This window comes from Sarcophilus harrisii, chromosome 3 (genome assembly GCF_902635505.1).
Source record: "Sarcophilus harrisii chromosome 3, mSarHar1.11, whole genome shotgun sequence".
NCBI classification, from domain to species: Eukaryota; Metazoa; Chordata; class Mammalia; order Dasyuromorphia; family Dasyuridae; genus Sarcophilus; species Sarcophilus harrisii.
In genome coordinates, this window is record NC_045428.1 from 496,305,990 (window position 1) to 496,322,481 (window position 16,492).

At 37.4% G+C, this 16,492-nt stretch overlaps 1 protein-coding gene across 1 annotated transcript in view; it reads right to left on the minus strand.

Annotated features, from left to right (window-relative positions):
* The window catches only part of MYO7A (myosin VIIA), a 154,237-nt gene that overhangs the window by 33,455 nt on the left and 104,290 nt on the right, over positions 1–16,492 (minus strand). Inside the window, exons 33-34 of the mRNA XM_031961342.1 lie at positions 7,940–8,057; positions 1,473–1,599 (exon numbers count right to left, since the gene is read on the minus strand). Of these exons, the coding sequence (XP_031817202.1) occupies positions 1,473–1,599; positions 7,940–8,057 (245 nt within the window). The remainder of the gene's footprint in view (positions 1–1,472; positions 1,600–7,939; positions 8,058–16,492) is intronic.

The window sequence follows — 16,492 nt, forward strand, 5'->3', positions numbered from 1 at the left end:
AAGTGTCAAATGAGTACTAGATGATCCCTAATCAGGTATTTTATTTAAAAAAAAAGAGCCCCTTCAGCTACATATCAGATGTCCCCTGGGGTCCTTTCTGATTCCGGGATTCTAGGATACTTTGAGACACCAAGAGGTAAAGGACTAGACCAAGGTTAAACAGGAAATCAGAAACAGAACTGGGACTAGAACCCAAAACCCAAATCCCTAAGCCAGCACTAATTCTGCTGCTATGATCAGAAGGAGACTTTTATAATTTAAACCATCTTCCTCAGATTAATTTTTCTTATCAGATTTTCAGATTATCAGATTTAAAGTGGGATATATCCACAATTCAGAACTAGAGCCACATCAGAGAGAAGTTTTTGGCTTAATATAAGGAAAATTCATTAATAATTCAAATTGTCCCAAAATGGAATCAGTTATCTTAGAAAGCAGTGAGCTTCCATTCACAAGAGGTAAGCCCCATGGCCCATGGAGCCAGGTAAGGGCCCTCCCAGCTCTGAGTGTCTGTCTGTAGAAATATAAAAGCTATAATTCTGTGTGTCTCTGTTTCTCTGTCTTTCTCATCTCTGTTTCTCTCTGTGTGACTCTTTCTCTGTTTCTGTTTGTTTGTCTGTCTGTCTGTCTTTCTGTGTCTCTCTGTCTCTTCGTGTGTGTGTGTCTGTCGCTTTGTGTTCTCTCACTTTGTGTGTCAAGTCTGTGTGTCATATCTTTGTGTGTGTGTGTTATGTCTCTCTGTGTCATATCTTTCTCTGTGTGTTGTTTCTCTCTTTGTGTGTTGTCTCTCTCTGTATGTCGTCTCTCTGTGTCATGTCTCTCCCTGTGTTGTATCTCTCTCACTTTGTGTTCTCTCTCTCACTTTGTGTGTCTTCTCTCTCACTTTGTGTGTCAAGTCTCTCTATGTGTGTCGTATCTCTCTGTGTGTGTTATCTCTCTCTCTCTATGTCGTGTCTCTCTCACTTTGTGTGTTATGTCTCTCTCTCTCTATGTCGTGTCTCTCTCTGGGTGTGTCGTGTCTCTCTCACTTTGTATGTTATGTCTCTCTCTCTCATTTTGTGTGTCATGTTTCTCTCTCTCACTGTGTATCATGTTTCTCTCTCTCACTTTGTGTGTGCCGTGTCTCTCTCTCACTGTGTGTCATGTTTCTCTCTTTCACTTTGTGTGTTATGTCTTTCTGTGTGTATTTCTTTCTTTGTGTGTCTCTCTCTTTGTGCATATCTCTCTCTTTATGTATGTATCTCTCTCTGTATCTCTGTCTTTTCTCTTTCTATATCTTTATGTCTGTCTTTTTGATGTCTCTCCTCTCCTCTCTTTCTGTGTCTGTGTCTCTATCATCTCTCTTTCATCCTTCTCTCTTTCTTCTCCTCTTCCCCCTTCTCTTTCTCTTCTCCTTCCCCAGGGCTCTTAGCTGGCTTGTTAATTGGGCTACTTCTACTTATGTCTCCTTACCCCGATTCCTATGTCCTCACCTGCTGCTGGACACAGCCATGATTTCAGGATAGGAAAGTTCCAGCAGGACTTGCTCCTGCTCATCCACAAAATAGACACCTGTCCAGTTGACAGCAACAATGACATCATTCTTAGGCAGGCTGGGCCCTTGATTGGAAACAATATATATTATAAGTAATGATGATGATGATGATGATGATGGCAGTACAAGTAATAGAAAAAAATCAACTGAAGGAACTAGAAATGTTTAGCCTAGAGAAGAGAAAACTTTGGGTAGGTGTGAATATTGTCTTCAAATATTTGAAGATCCGACAGGTAAGAGAGGGATTAGTCTTATTCTGCTTGGTTCTGGATAGCAGAAAGAAGAACAAGGGGAGAAGTAATAGGGAGGGAATAGATTTTAGCTGAATATGGAAGGGAAATTCTTAACTATTCATCTGATCAACAGATGTTAATATTAAGTATCTACTATGTACCAGGAACTTACTATGCTAAGAAACTGGGATAGAAATAAAAAGCAAAAACAATTCCTACCTTCAAAGAACTTACATTCTAATGAGGAGACAACATGTTTATGACAGTTACATATAAGATGTATACAGAGTACAGGGAGTGAGGCACTAATAACTGCGGGATGGAGGAGAAAGGGTTGAAAAGACTCTCTTAAAGAAGGTGGCCTTTGAGTCTCAAGAAAAGCCAGGAATTTCAAGAGGCAAAGGTGAAGAGAAAATGCATTCCTAAGATTCAGAGCAATTCAGCAATGGAATAGACTACCCTACTGAGTTCTCCACCCCTGGAGCTATTTAAGGAGAGGCTGGATGGCCATTTATCAGGTGTATTGTAAAAGGAATTCCTGTTCTGGTATGGTTTGGACTACACAACCTCTGAAGTCCCTTCCAAAGTAAATTCTATAGGATCATCTCATAGATAGAAAAATGTCCCAATCATTACCACTGCCCAAATGTGGAACAATTTGCCTCATAAACAATGACTGAGTTCCCTGTCATTGGAGGTCTTCCAACACATTAAACTAAGTGATATTTGAGGTGATTCCCAACTCTGAAATCCTACAGTTCCATTACTAACTGCTCCCACAGTTTACAAAACCCTTTATACCCATTATCTTACTTGACCCTCACCCTTACTCAGGGGTAAGGAAGGATAAAGAAGGAAAGTTGTGGGTCTGAGAAATTAAGGATATTCTTCTCCAAGGACAAAGAATGTGTTCATGATAGAACTGGGATTGAGATCTCCTGACATTGATTTTTCCATCCCATGCCCAGGACCTAAACCTGCCCCACCTAGGATAAGGAATCAGCTCATTTGTTTGGACCCAGGTTATAGCAGCCAGAGACCTAAGCATCTTAGAAGGCTCTGGAACACTTTATAGAGCAGATACAAGGGGGCAGCTAAGTGGCACAGTGGATAGAGCACCGGCCCTGAAGTCAAGAGAACCTGAGTTCATATCTGGTCTCAGACACTTAATGCTTCCTAGATGTGTGATCCTGGGCAAGTCACTTAAGCCCAGTTGCTTCAGGAAAAAAAAATGAGTAGATACAAGGAGGACTCAGTAACAATGGCCTACAGCCATTCAGTGTTGGCACACACAGGACTCATGAGGTCCCTGAGGTCTTTACTAGATTAAAGTATGTTAATCTGGGGTCTTCAAGAACAAGATAAATTGTGGGTAATATCCTCTTGATGTGATCTATAGTTTGGGGTTTGGTCATGTGAAGAATTCACAGTGGCCATTCTCTTTGGCAAAAAGTAGATTTATTGGGGGAAAAGGTTACAGACAAAATGAAGGGATACAATAGATACCAGGAATGGTAGTTATGAAATAGAGTGGGGGAACTCACAATTACTCAATAGAAAGGAAGCATCTCATGAGGTCGGGGCATATCCTTAGTTGGCAGGTTAAATCCTGAAAGGGATTTAGGATCCTAAAAGGGATAGTTAGCTATAGGGAGGAGAAGTGGGATTGAGAAGCATAGTGGAGTTAAGGGAGACACCACGTGGCATGGGAGAAGGGGAAGGAAAAACACACCACAAGGCAGAGTGCCACGGCGGGTTGACCCAAAGAAAGTAGCAGCAAAGCTATGAGTTGTTTTATAGGGAAAATTTAGCCTCAGGATCTTGACATAACTTGGATTTCTGACTGAATTATCTTTGGCTGATGGGACCAAGGAACTAAACTGATTTCCATTTTCCTGCTTGCCTACGGATTAATTTTTATTAATTCTTCTACTTAACCATACCTAACATTGAAGACCTCATCACTCTAGTTATCATTGATATTTTAAGGATTTATGAATTCAGGGTAGGTCTTCTCTTTAATAACACAGGTCCCTCTAGTAATTAAGAGTCACTATGGTTGAAAAATCCAAAAAATATTTATCATCTTGTGGCCAACTTGCTTCAAACCTAATCCTTGAATAAATGATGGGCATATAGAACCATATTCAAAGCCTTCCCAGTTTGATCGGGCCTAACCCAGCTTCTGGTCTACAGGCATCAACTTTTAAGGTCACCTCCATTAGATAAAGTGCAGCTCTTGGAATCAGAAAGCTCTGGGTTCAAATGGTACCTATTCTGATACTGTGCAAATCTGGGCAAGTTATTTAATCTTTCTGTGTCTCAGTTCCTTATCAAAAATATGAAACTGAAGTTTCCTAGGGTTGTAGTAAGAATCAAATAAGGCAATATTTGTAAAGTGCTTACCTGGTACATAGCAGGTGCTATGTAAATGTTAGATATTATTGTTACTGATGAGGTCCTAGATGGCTGAGTGTGGTTGTCAAAGAGAAACCAGAGCACTGACAGAGTTGTTCACCAGGGCAGGCAGGGAAAAGGCTCTGATACAGATCAGGTTAGCTTGTCCCACTTTCTGTGGAGGTCATCCAGGCAGAAATCCATTATCCAACTCTTACAACAACCTGGGAGGTGAGGGCTATTATTATGCCCATTTTACATCTGAGGAAACTGAGGCAGAGTGTGTGTGTGTGTGTGTGTGTGTGTTTTAGTGAGTTGCCTAGAGTCATACAGAGTAAATTTTCATTGACCTCTGTGAGCCAAGGTCATATAGATAGTATGTAGCAGAGCCAGTGCTTTAGCTAAAAATCCAACTTTTTTTTTCCATTATGTCACAGCATAAAGAAAGATAGAATCCATGTTAGAAAATTTTTCTTTCAATAGTGTGACCTTCCGGGTAATCACACCTACCTTGGTGATGCAATCACATCTGCCTGGCCTGTATATAGCTTGCTTCCAAGCTGTACTTTCCTAGGCATTTTGATCTGCTCACTCTACACTCAGTTTGCAGTAATTCGTATTATTCTGACCTGGCATAAACCCCCACTTCAGTCTGCTCATTGGCTGGCAGAGGCTGTTTGGGAGTATTGGGATGTTATGAGAACAGAATTTGCAGGAATGATAAGTCACCTGCCCAGCTAGGAGGAGAGACAGTTTTCTCTGAGACTTCTAAAGTTTCTCCTTGAACCCAACTTTCACATAGTCCTTTCATACACTGACTGATTTATCTACTTTTTGTTTTCATTTGTGTTTCCTTAGCAACAGCGTGGTTAGAAAGCATTTAAGGGTACAATTAATGATAATAAAGGCTCTAAAATATTTTTGTTACTACTTCACTTTGGAAGAACACTGTTGTCAGTTTATCTTTCTTTCTCTTGCTTTTTATGGTCTCTGTGAGAGCCAGAACAGCTGGTCTGATTTCTGGCATTTTCACAGGTTGTGCATTCCATACAATAAGACTGAAATAAAATAAGGTTTTGGTGTTTAAAGCTATAAATCTTCAGCTCAGCAGACTCTTCCCTCTGAGATTACTTTCTATTTATATTGTATGTATAACTTTTTTGTTTTTCATGTTATCTCCTCCATTAGAATGTAAGTTTCCTGAGAACAGGGACAATATGTTTACATCATATACATTTTGTATCCTCAGTGCCTAGAATACAGTAAGCACTTAATAAATATTTGTTTTATTATTATTGGAATGCTTTATTCCTTGAAGGCTGTAAAAATCAAGGTGCAACTATACTCTTTCTCTAATGGCCCTCTACTCTCTGACACAGATGTCTGGGCTCCCTTTCCCTAAAACAGACAGAGGTCTGAGCATGTCACCACTCCACCCCTACTATTAAAAAAAACTACAGTAGCTCCCTATTGCCCTAGGATCAAATACAAAATGTTCTTGTTTGGCATTCAAAGCCCTTCATAATCTAGCTCCTACCTACCTTTCCAGTCTTTTTATGCCATTTCTATCACATACTCTTTGATCTAGTGATACTGGCCTCCTAGCTGCCCCACGAATAAGACATTCCACATCTTGGCTTCTGGGCATTCTCTCTGGCTGTCCCCCATGTCTGCAATGCTCCTCCCTCCTTTGCTCTGATTGGTGACCTGCCTGGCTTTCTGGACATTGCAATTAAAATCCTATTTTCTACAGGAAGTGCTCCCTATTCCTTCTTAGTTCCAGTGCCTTTATTCTGTTAATAATTTCCTAATTATCTTGTATATATAGCTTGCTTAGTATATATTTGCTTGTATATTGTCTTCTTCATTAGACTGTAAGGTCTTTGAGGGCAGGGACTATCTTTTACATCTTTTTGTATCCTCAGTCATTAGTATAGTGCCTGACACACTGTATGTGCTTAATAAATGGTTATTGATTGATTGATTGCCTTGGCTAAGAGCCATTCTGTCTCCCCTAGAGGCAACTTCAACTTGCTGATCCTAGTTTGGCACTCTAAGGACAGGCAGTATTAGTGACACATGACAGCTCTCATTCACCACAGATGCACCTTCTCTATGGAGGCTTGCTAAGTTTCAGTCTATTATCTTTTGCTAGAAGGGATCTCAGTTAGTTTGGGTCAATGTTACAGACCAAGTCCTTGACATAAACTATGTGTTAGAATAAGGAAAGAGAAAATATAGTCCTGATCCTCTAAAAATTTACAGTTTGATGGGGCTCCTTACAGAAGGTGCACCTAGGGGCATACATAGGCATTTGGCAGATACCATCCTAAATCTTTCCTCTTCTTCCTTGAAAAAGCTATTTACACTGAGTGCTTTAATTCCTCCTGTTCTCACTCTCATGAAATCCTATAGTCTGGCTTACAAATCTATCATCAACTGAATTTGACCTCCTGTAGTTACCAATATTCTCTGAATTGCCAAATCTAGGGGCCTGTTCTCAGTTCTCATGCTCCTCAAATCCTCTGCTACATTTGATACTATTGGTCACTCTTCCCTCCAGGAAACTATTTCTTCTCTGTCAATGCTGTCAATGCACTGCTCTCTCTTGCTTCTTCTATCTTTCTATCAATCTCCCTTCAATGATCCATCATCTGGGTCGTATAGGTTCTTTTCTATCTTCTCTTTAGTATCATCCTCTCTGATTGGCTCAATTATTACCTCAGTGCAGTTGGTGCAGGGATCTCTATCTCCATCCCAAAAGTCTCTATTGAACAAATTAATCCTGCATCGTGAATTGCCCACTAAACATTTCCATCAGTCATCATCTCATGTCAATCTCAGCATATCTAAAATAGAACTCTTTATCCCATCCACCAAACCCTCCCTTTTAAACTCTACAATTGTTATTGAGATTACTGCCATTCTCCTAGTTACTTGGGTTAGCAAGTGCCATCTTCATTCTCACCTATCCCACATATCCCACACTCAGTTGTCAAGCATTGGCCTTTTTATCTCTACATATCTCTCATACAAGTCCCTTTCTCTCCAGTCACATAGAAATTATCTTAGTTCAGGCCCTCATTACCTCTCCACATTTACATCCCTGCCTCAAGTGAATGGGTATCTAAACCATCCTTCAAAATAATTTCCCCAAAGTACAAGGTTAATCATGACACCTCTGTTACTTGATAAACTCCAATGGTTCCCTATTGCCTATAGAAGTAATTTAAAGTTCTTCAAAAATTAGCCCCTTTCTTCCTTTCCAGTTCTCTTACACAATATTATCTACCTTACATTCTGAGTTTCAGCCATTCTGGACTACATACTGTTCTGTACACATAATACTCCAACTTCATCTTCTCTATGCCTTTGTATTAGCTGTACCTAATGCATGGAATGCATTGTCTCCTCATTTCTGACTCTAGGAATCATGGATTTTTGTCTAGACCTGGCTCAAGTGCCAGGATGTTTGTCACTAAGTACTTGTAAGTGAACACTTTCCTCGTCTCTCTAGCTGCTATTGACTTCCTATAACCACCTTATATTAGTTTCGCATGTATTTGTGTATACTTTTTTGTACTTAAATGTTTATCACCTCAGTGTTTTTATCCTCAGCATTTAGCACAATGTCCGGTTTTTAATAAGCATTTAATAAATGTTTGTTGATTGATTGACTGAATAGAGAAAGAAATCAGACAAAGAGAATTCCTTTCATCCCTGAAATTCTGTCTCTAGACCCAGGGATGGAGAGAGATGAATCTAGAAATGTTACCTGAGAATTTAAAGGCTTCATAGAATCTAGAGAAAAGCAAAGGCCACTTGAAACGTGCAAAGTTCACTACATCTTCTTTGACTTTCTGAGGATCTGTTCTTCTATGGGCATAAATTCCCTGTGGTAGAAAGGAAAGACCATAAGACACATACATATATGCTATACTGGAGATCTCATCTGACATTTATTGGTTCTTTTGATGAAAAAGCTCAAAATTCAGTAATATTTGCAGAAAAACCTAGAGTGATAATGAGGTAATGGCTTATTCTCTTTTTCATCTTTAGATTTATCATAGATTTCTCGTCATTAGATTTATCATCACCACCATCCCCACCACCATTATCATCCCTATTATCATCACCATCACCAGCAACATCATCTTTAACAACACCATCCCATCATGCTCTTCATAATCAACATCATTGTCTTTGCCATCATCATCATCATCATCACCACCACTACCACCACTACCATTTTCCTTATCATAATCTTAACTGCCACCATCATTATTATTCTCACCATTACTACTACCACACGTATCTTCATCGAAACTAACATCAACAGTAGCATCTTCAATATCACTCCACCATCACCAACATCATTGTCTTTCCCATCACCACCATCACCATTCTTTTCTTCCTTACCTTTATCACCATCAACATTATTATCATCATTATATCACCATTATCATCATACTTCTACCATATTTATTTTTAGGGTAGCTAGATGGCTTAATGGATAGAGCACTGAGCCTGAAGTCAGGAAGACTCACCTTCCTGAATTCAAATATGGCTCCAGATACTTAATAACTGTGTGGTCTTGGGCAAGTAATCTCATCCTATTTGCCTCAGTTTCCTCACCTGTAAAATCAGCTAGAGAAGGAAATGCCAAACTATCTACACTATCTATGCCAAGAAAAACCCAAATAGAGTTATAAGAATCAGACATGACTGAAAAAATGACTGAACTGGTACTTATTCTCATCATGACCAAAAGCAGCAGCAGCATCTTCAACTTTCTTATCACCATCACCCAACTACGATTACCACAAGCATCATTCAGAACCATTACCATAAATATCACTAAACTATCATCATCAATAACACTCAATAACAACAGTTATGCAATATCTTATATTATTTTCGTGCTTTTTATTTTTAAAGGCTTTTCATCAATGCCTCATTTTCATTCTCTGAATTTCACTCAACCTTAAATCTGTATCATCTTTGTTTTGCATTTCCAAGTGGTTTCTGGGGCAGAGGCAAGATGATACAATGAGATCCAGTATTTTTGCCTAGCTCTCCCAACACATCCCCTCTACAACAACCTAAAATGTGTACCAAACCAAATTCTGACTAAGAAAGCCAAGAAAAAGTCATTTTTCTAACCCAGGGCAACTTAGGAAGACAGACAGATCTCTCAACACTGTAATAAAAATTGGCCAGGAAAGCAGAGAGCAGCAGTGATGTCAAAATAGGCAGAAATGGAGTGGGATGTGCAAGCCATACTGACTCTTCTCTCCAGATCATACCACTTTCGAAACATTGAAAATTTATAGGCTCTCCTCATGAGTTATGAAAGCAGGAGAAAGACATAAATGACAGATTCAAGCCAATCACTCCCCCTAGAGGTAAGCAGAGCTCAACCCAACATAGAGTCCAGAGTCAAGAAGTAGACTGGAAAAATGAATAAACAAAAACAAAAGAATTTGACCAAAAACTATAGTGACAAGGAAGATCAGGACACAAACACAGAAGAAAATAATGATTTGAAAGCCTTAAAGAAAAATATAGATTGGATATGTGTCCCAAAGGTCCTTAGATGAATTTTTTCTTTAAAAAAATTTTCTTGGAGAGCAAAAAAACAACACATTAAAAATCAAATAAGAATAGTAAAGAATAAATTGAGAAAAAGTAATGAGAGCTATGCAAGAAATTTTTGAAAAGAGAATGAACAATTTAATAAAAAAGATACAAAAATACTAAAGAAAATAACTACCTAAAAATCAAAATTGAGCATATTGAAAAAAGTACAAAAGCTCATTAAAGAAAATAACCTGCTAAATATTAGAATTGGTTAAGTAGAAGTAATGACTCCATGAGATATCAAGAAATAAATAAAACACAAGACGGTGGGGAAGGCACACCTGACTTTCTAAGCTCTCTCATACCTTCACGACCAATTATTAAATTCAGCCTCAAAAATAGCACTTGACTGGTAAAACCCAGGAAGACTAGAAGTACAACAACTTACCAGCCGATGATAATCTGGAATTTCATCAGAAAAGGTTTGTCCTGAGGGGTCAGGGAGAAGATCAGCACAAGCAGGGAGAGAATTAGAGGCTAACATATTGTACAGACTGGGTGGGAGTGATCTCTGTGGTTAGAAAATTACAGAGACGACACTGACATAGACTGATTGCTCTGCAAAACAGTAGATCAGCAGAGAAATCAAAGCCACTCTAAAAAACGCCAGAACCTAACAGCTTCTGGCTTTACCCACCCAAAACCGGAAGTGACTCAGCATAGATCACAGCACAACTGTGCAGCCCCAACCCGCAGTATGGGGCTTTTCCTTGGGGCAGTTACAAACCTACACAGCAGGGGGGACAGCCCAGGGCAGCCTCTAATCTGCACATTGAGGGGCTTAGCCTAGGGCAATAGAACTGCCACCGAGCAACTTGCTTTGGGGCAGAGACACTTCCCATCTGAGTGGGGCTATTCCCTGGTCATCTGCTAATATCCACAGCCCGACTGGGGGCTTTGAGCTGGGGTAGTGAAACTTTCACTGCTTAATCTCTAGCCTTAGGGCAATTACTAAAGCACACAGTGGGGTTCTCCACTGGGCACTTCTGTAGTTGAGCTAGTGCTGAATCACTTCTGATTGGGGGGAACTTTTGCCCAGAGCAGCTGCTTGCAGCTTGCTTTATATCTTTCTCTGCTTTGCATAAGAAGCTGGTAACCCCCTTGCCCTGAAGGCAGACCCTAAAGGCTTTTAAAAAAATGAGTAAAAAAAATCAAAAGGATGATCAATAGCTTCTGTACAGAAAAAGAGCAGGTTTGCAACCCCAAGGAGACTAATAGCAAACAACCTCCAGACAATACCCCAAAGGGGAATGTTATCTGGCCCTCTTTACATAACGCTCTCCTAGAAGAGACCATTAAAAGTCTCAAAAGAGAGTTAGAAGAAAAATGGGGAAAGGAAAGAGAAGCTTTGCAAGAAAGTAACAACTTCCTGAAATATGAATTGGAAAAGGTAAAAAATTCCCAGGAAGTGCAGGGAAACAGAATTTGTGAATTGGAAAAGATAAAGAATTCATTGAAAAAAAATAGTGAAATGGGAAAAAAACTCCATAGAGCAAAACAACTCATTTAAAAAATCAATTGGACATATACAAAAAGAAGTAAAAAAAAAGCTAATAAAGAAAATAACTCATTAAAAATCAGAACTGAACAAATAGAAATCAATGATTTATTGAGACATCAAGAATTAGTCAAGCAAGACCAAAAAAATGAAAAATTAGAGAAAAGCATCAAATATCTACTTGGAAAAATGACAGACCTGGAAAATAGATCTAGGAGAGATAATCTGAGGATTATTGGACTTTCCAAAAATTATGATGAAAAAAAGAGCCTAGATACAATTTTACAGGAAATCATCAAAGAGAACCCAGAAGGTAAAATAGGCACTGAAAGAATTCATCGAACACCTTCTGAAAAAGACACTAAAATAAAAACTCCAAGGAATATTGTGGCCAAATTTCAGAATTTTCAGACTAAAGAAAAAATATTACAAGCAGCCAGGAAAAAATAATTCAAATGCTGAGGTTCCACAATAAGGGTCATTCAAAATCTGGCTGCCTCCACATTAAAGGATCGAAAGGTCTGGAATCTGATATTCTGAAAGGCAAAAGAACTTGGAATGCAGTCAAGAATAAACTACCCAGCAAAGCTGAGCATTTTCTCCCAGGGAAGATGAACATTTAAATAAACAGATGAATTCCATTTGTTTCTAAGAAAAAAACCAGAACTAAACAAAAAATTTGATCTCCAACCATAGGACTCAAGAGAAGCAGAAAAGGTAAAAGGAACTCTTGAGAACTGTATTTCTGTTGTGGATATACAAAAAGACTACATGTATAATTTGATTTTACTGGTATAACATAAAAAAGGGAAGTGAGAAATGGAAAGGGGATAATGTCAGAAAAGGAGGAAAGGGGGGATAAAAAGAGGGAAACTACATCCCATGAAGAGGAAAAGGAAACATTATATCTGAGGGAATTTAGAGAGGCAGAGGAACATTGTGTGAATCTTACTCTCATCAGAGTTGGCTTAAAGACAAAATAATTGACATACTCATTGTACAGAAAATCCTCTCTTGCCTCATTAAAAAGGGGGAGAGGAAAAGGGAAAAGAAAAAGAGTAATAAGGGAAGTGTACAAGAAAGGGGAAGAGATTCAAAGGGGGGAGGGAGGGATTCTAAAGAGGGTGAGTGGCGTGAAACAAGTGGGGTGCATAAGTTTAAAACTGGGAAAGAGGGAAAGAGGGACAAGTAAAAGAAAAACATAATCTGGGGATAACAAGATGGTAGGAAATACAAAATTAGTCATTTTAACTGTAAATGTGAATGGGATGAACTTTCCCATAAAGAGGAGGCAGATAGCAGACTGGATCAAAAGTCAGAACCCTACAATATGTTGTTTACAGGAAACACATTTAAAGCAGGGAGATACAGAGTAAAGGTAAAAGGCTGGAGCAGAGTCTATTATGCTTCAGGTGAAGTCAAAAAAGTAAGGGTAGCCATCTATCTCAGATCTTAGATCAAGCACATGCAAAAATTGATCTAATCAAAAGAGATCAGGAAGGAAACTATATCTTCCTAAAGGGTAGCATAGACAACGAAGCAATATCAATACTAAACATATATGAACCAAGTGATATAGCATTTAACTTCCTAAAGGAGAAGTTAAGATAGACAGCAAAACTGTAATAGAGGGAGATCTCAACCTTGCACTCTCAGAATAAGACAAATCAAACCATAAAACAAATAAGAAAGAAATTAAAGAAGTAAATATAATATTAGAAAAATTAGGTATGATAGATCTTTGGAGAAAACTGAATGGAGACAGAAAGGAATATACTTTCTTCTCAGCAGTCCATGGAACTTATTCAAAAATTGACCATGTATTAGGACATAAAGACCTCAAAATTAAATGCAGGAAGGCAGAAATAGTAAATGCTTTCTTTTCAGATCACAATGCAATAAAAACTACATTAAAAAAAAGTTAGGAGTAAATAGACCAAAAAGTAATTGGAAACTAAATAATCTCATCTTAAAGAATGATTGGTGAAACAGCAAATTATAGACACAATTAATAATTTCACTCAAGATAATGACAATGATGAGACATCATACCAAAATTTGTGGGATGCAGCCAAAGTGGTAATAAGGGGAAATTTTATATCCTTAGAGGCTTACTTGAATAAAATAGAGAAAGAGAAGATCAATGAATTGGGCTTGCAACTTAAAAAGCTAGAAAAAGACCAAATAAAAAACCCCCAATCAAATACTAAACTTGAAATTCTAAAATTAAAAGGAGAAATTAATAATATTGAAAGTAAAAAAAAACTATTGAACTAATAAATAAAACTAAGAGTTGGTTTTATGAAAAAACCAATAAAATAGATAAGCCTTTGGTAAATCTGATTAGAAAAAGGAGAGAGAAAAATCAGATTAGTAGTCTTAAAAATGAAAAGGGAGAACTTTCCACCAATGAAGAGGAAATTAGAGAAATAATAAGTTACTTTGCCCAACTTTATGCCAATAAATTTGATAACCTAAGTGAAATGGATGACTACCTTCAAAAATATAGGCTTCCCAGATTAACAGAGGAGGAAGTAAATTACTTAAATAGTATCATTTCAGAAAAAGAAATAGAACAAGCTATTAATCACCTCCCTAAGAAAAAATCACCAGGACCAGATGGATTTACATTTGAATTCTACCAAACATTTAAAGAACAATTAGCCCCAATGCTATATAAACTATTTGGAAAAATAGAGCATGAAGGAGTCCTACCAAATTCCTTTTATGACACAGACATGGTACTGATACCTAAACCAGGTAGGCTGAAAACAGAGAAAGAAAATTATAGACCAATCTCCCTAATGAATATTGATGCTAAAATTCTAAATAAGATATTAGCAAAAAGACTACAGAAAATCATTCCCAGGATAATACATCATGATCAAGTAGGATTTACACAAGGAATGCAGGGCTGATTCAATATTAGGAAAACTATCAGTATAATTGGCCATATTAATAACCAAATTAACAAAAACCATATGATCATCTCAATAGATGCAGAAAAAGCATTTGATAAAATCTAACATCCATTTCTATTAAAAACACTTGAGAGTATAGGAATAAATGGACTTTTCCTTAAAATAATCAGTAGCATCTATTTAAAATGATCAGTAAGCATCATATGTAATGGGGACAAACTGTAACCACTCTCAATAAGATCAGGAATGAAACAAGGTTGCCCGCTATCACCAATACTATTCAATATTGTATTACAAATGATAGCTTTGGCAATAAGAGTCGAGAAAGAGATTAAAGGAATTAGAGTAGGCAATGAGGAAACCAAATTATCATTTTTTGTTGATGATATGATAGTATACTTAGAGAACCCCAGAGATTCTACTAAAAAGTTATTAGAAATAATCCATACCTTTAGCAAAGTTGCAGGATACAAAATAAACCCACATAAGTCATCAGCATTCTTATATATCACTAACAAAATCCAACAGTTAGTGTTACAAAGAGAAATTCCATTTAAAGTAACTACTGACAGTATAAAATACTTAGAAATCTATATGCCAAGGGAAAATCAGAAACTTTATGAGCAAAACTACAAAACACTTTCCACACAAATTAAGTCTGATCTAACCAATTGGAAAAATATTAAATGCTCTTGGATAGGGCGAACAAATATAATAAAGATGACAATACTACCTAAACTAATCTATTTATTTAGCACTGTACCAATCAGATTCCCAAAAAACTATTTTAATGACCTAGAAAAAATAACAAAAAAGTTCATATAGAAAAGCAAAAGGTCAAAAATTTCAAGGGAATTAATGGAAAAAAATCAAATGAAGGTGGCCTAGCTGTACAAGATCTAAAATTATATTATAAAGCAGCAGTTACTAAAACCATTTGGTACTGGCTAAGAAATAGATTAGTTGATCAGTGGAATAGGTTAGGTTCAAAGATCAAAACAGTCAATAACTTTAATACTCCAGTGTTTGACAAACCCAAAGACTCTAGCTTTTGGGATAAGAACTCACTGTTTGACAAAAATTGCTGGGAAAATTGGAAACTAGTACGGCAGAAACTAGGCATTCTTAACCTAGTTAAGGCCATTTTCCACACTTAACCAAGATAAGGTCAAAATGGGTTCATGACCTAGGCATAAAGAATGAGATTATAAATAAATTAGAGGAACACAGGATAGTTTACCTCTTAGACCTGTGGAAGAGGAAGGAATTTATGACCAAAGAAGAACTAGAGATTATTACTGATCACAAAATAGAAAATTTTGATTATATCAAATTGAAAAGTTTTTGTACAAACAAAACTAATGCAGACAAGATTAGAAGGAAAGCAATAAACTGGGAAAACATTTTTACAGTCAAAGGTTCTGATAAAGGTCACATTTCCAAAATATAGAGAGAATTGACTCTAATTTATAAGAAATCAAGCTATTCTCCAATTGACAAATGGTCAAAGGATATGAACAGACAATTCTCAGACAAAGAGATTGAAACTATTTCTAGCCATATGAAAAGATGCTCCAAGTCATTATTAATTAGAGAAATGCAAATTAAGACAACTCTGAGATACCACTACACACCTGTCAGATTGGCTAGAATGACAGGGAAAGATAATGCGGAATGTTGGAGGGGATGTGGGAAAACAAGGACACTAATACATTGTTGGTGGAATTGTGAATACATCCAACTATTCTGGAGAGCAATTTGGAACTTTGCTCAAAAAGTTGTCGAACTGTGCATACCCTTTGATCCAGCAGTGTTATTACTGGGCTTATATTCCAAAGAGATCTTAAAGGAGGGAAAGGGACCTGTATGTGCAAGAATGTTTGTGGCAGCCCTCTTTGTAGTAGCCAGAAACTGGAAACTGAGTAGATACCCATCAATTGGAAAATGGCTGAATAAATTGTGGTATATGAATATTATGGAATATTATTGTTCAGTAAGAAATGACCAACAGGATGATTTCAAAAAGGCCTAGAAAGACTTACATGAATTGATGCTGAGTGAAATGAGCAGGACCAGGAGATCATTATATACTTCAACAACAATATTATATGATGATCAATTCTGATGGACCTGGCCATCTTCAGCAATGAGATGAACCAAATCAGTCCCAATGGAGCAGTAATGAACTGAACCAGCTACATCCAGTGAAAGAACTCTGGGAGATAACTAAAAACCATTACATAGAATTCCCAATCCCTATATTTTGTCT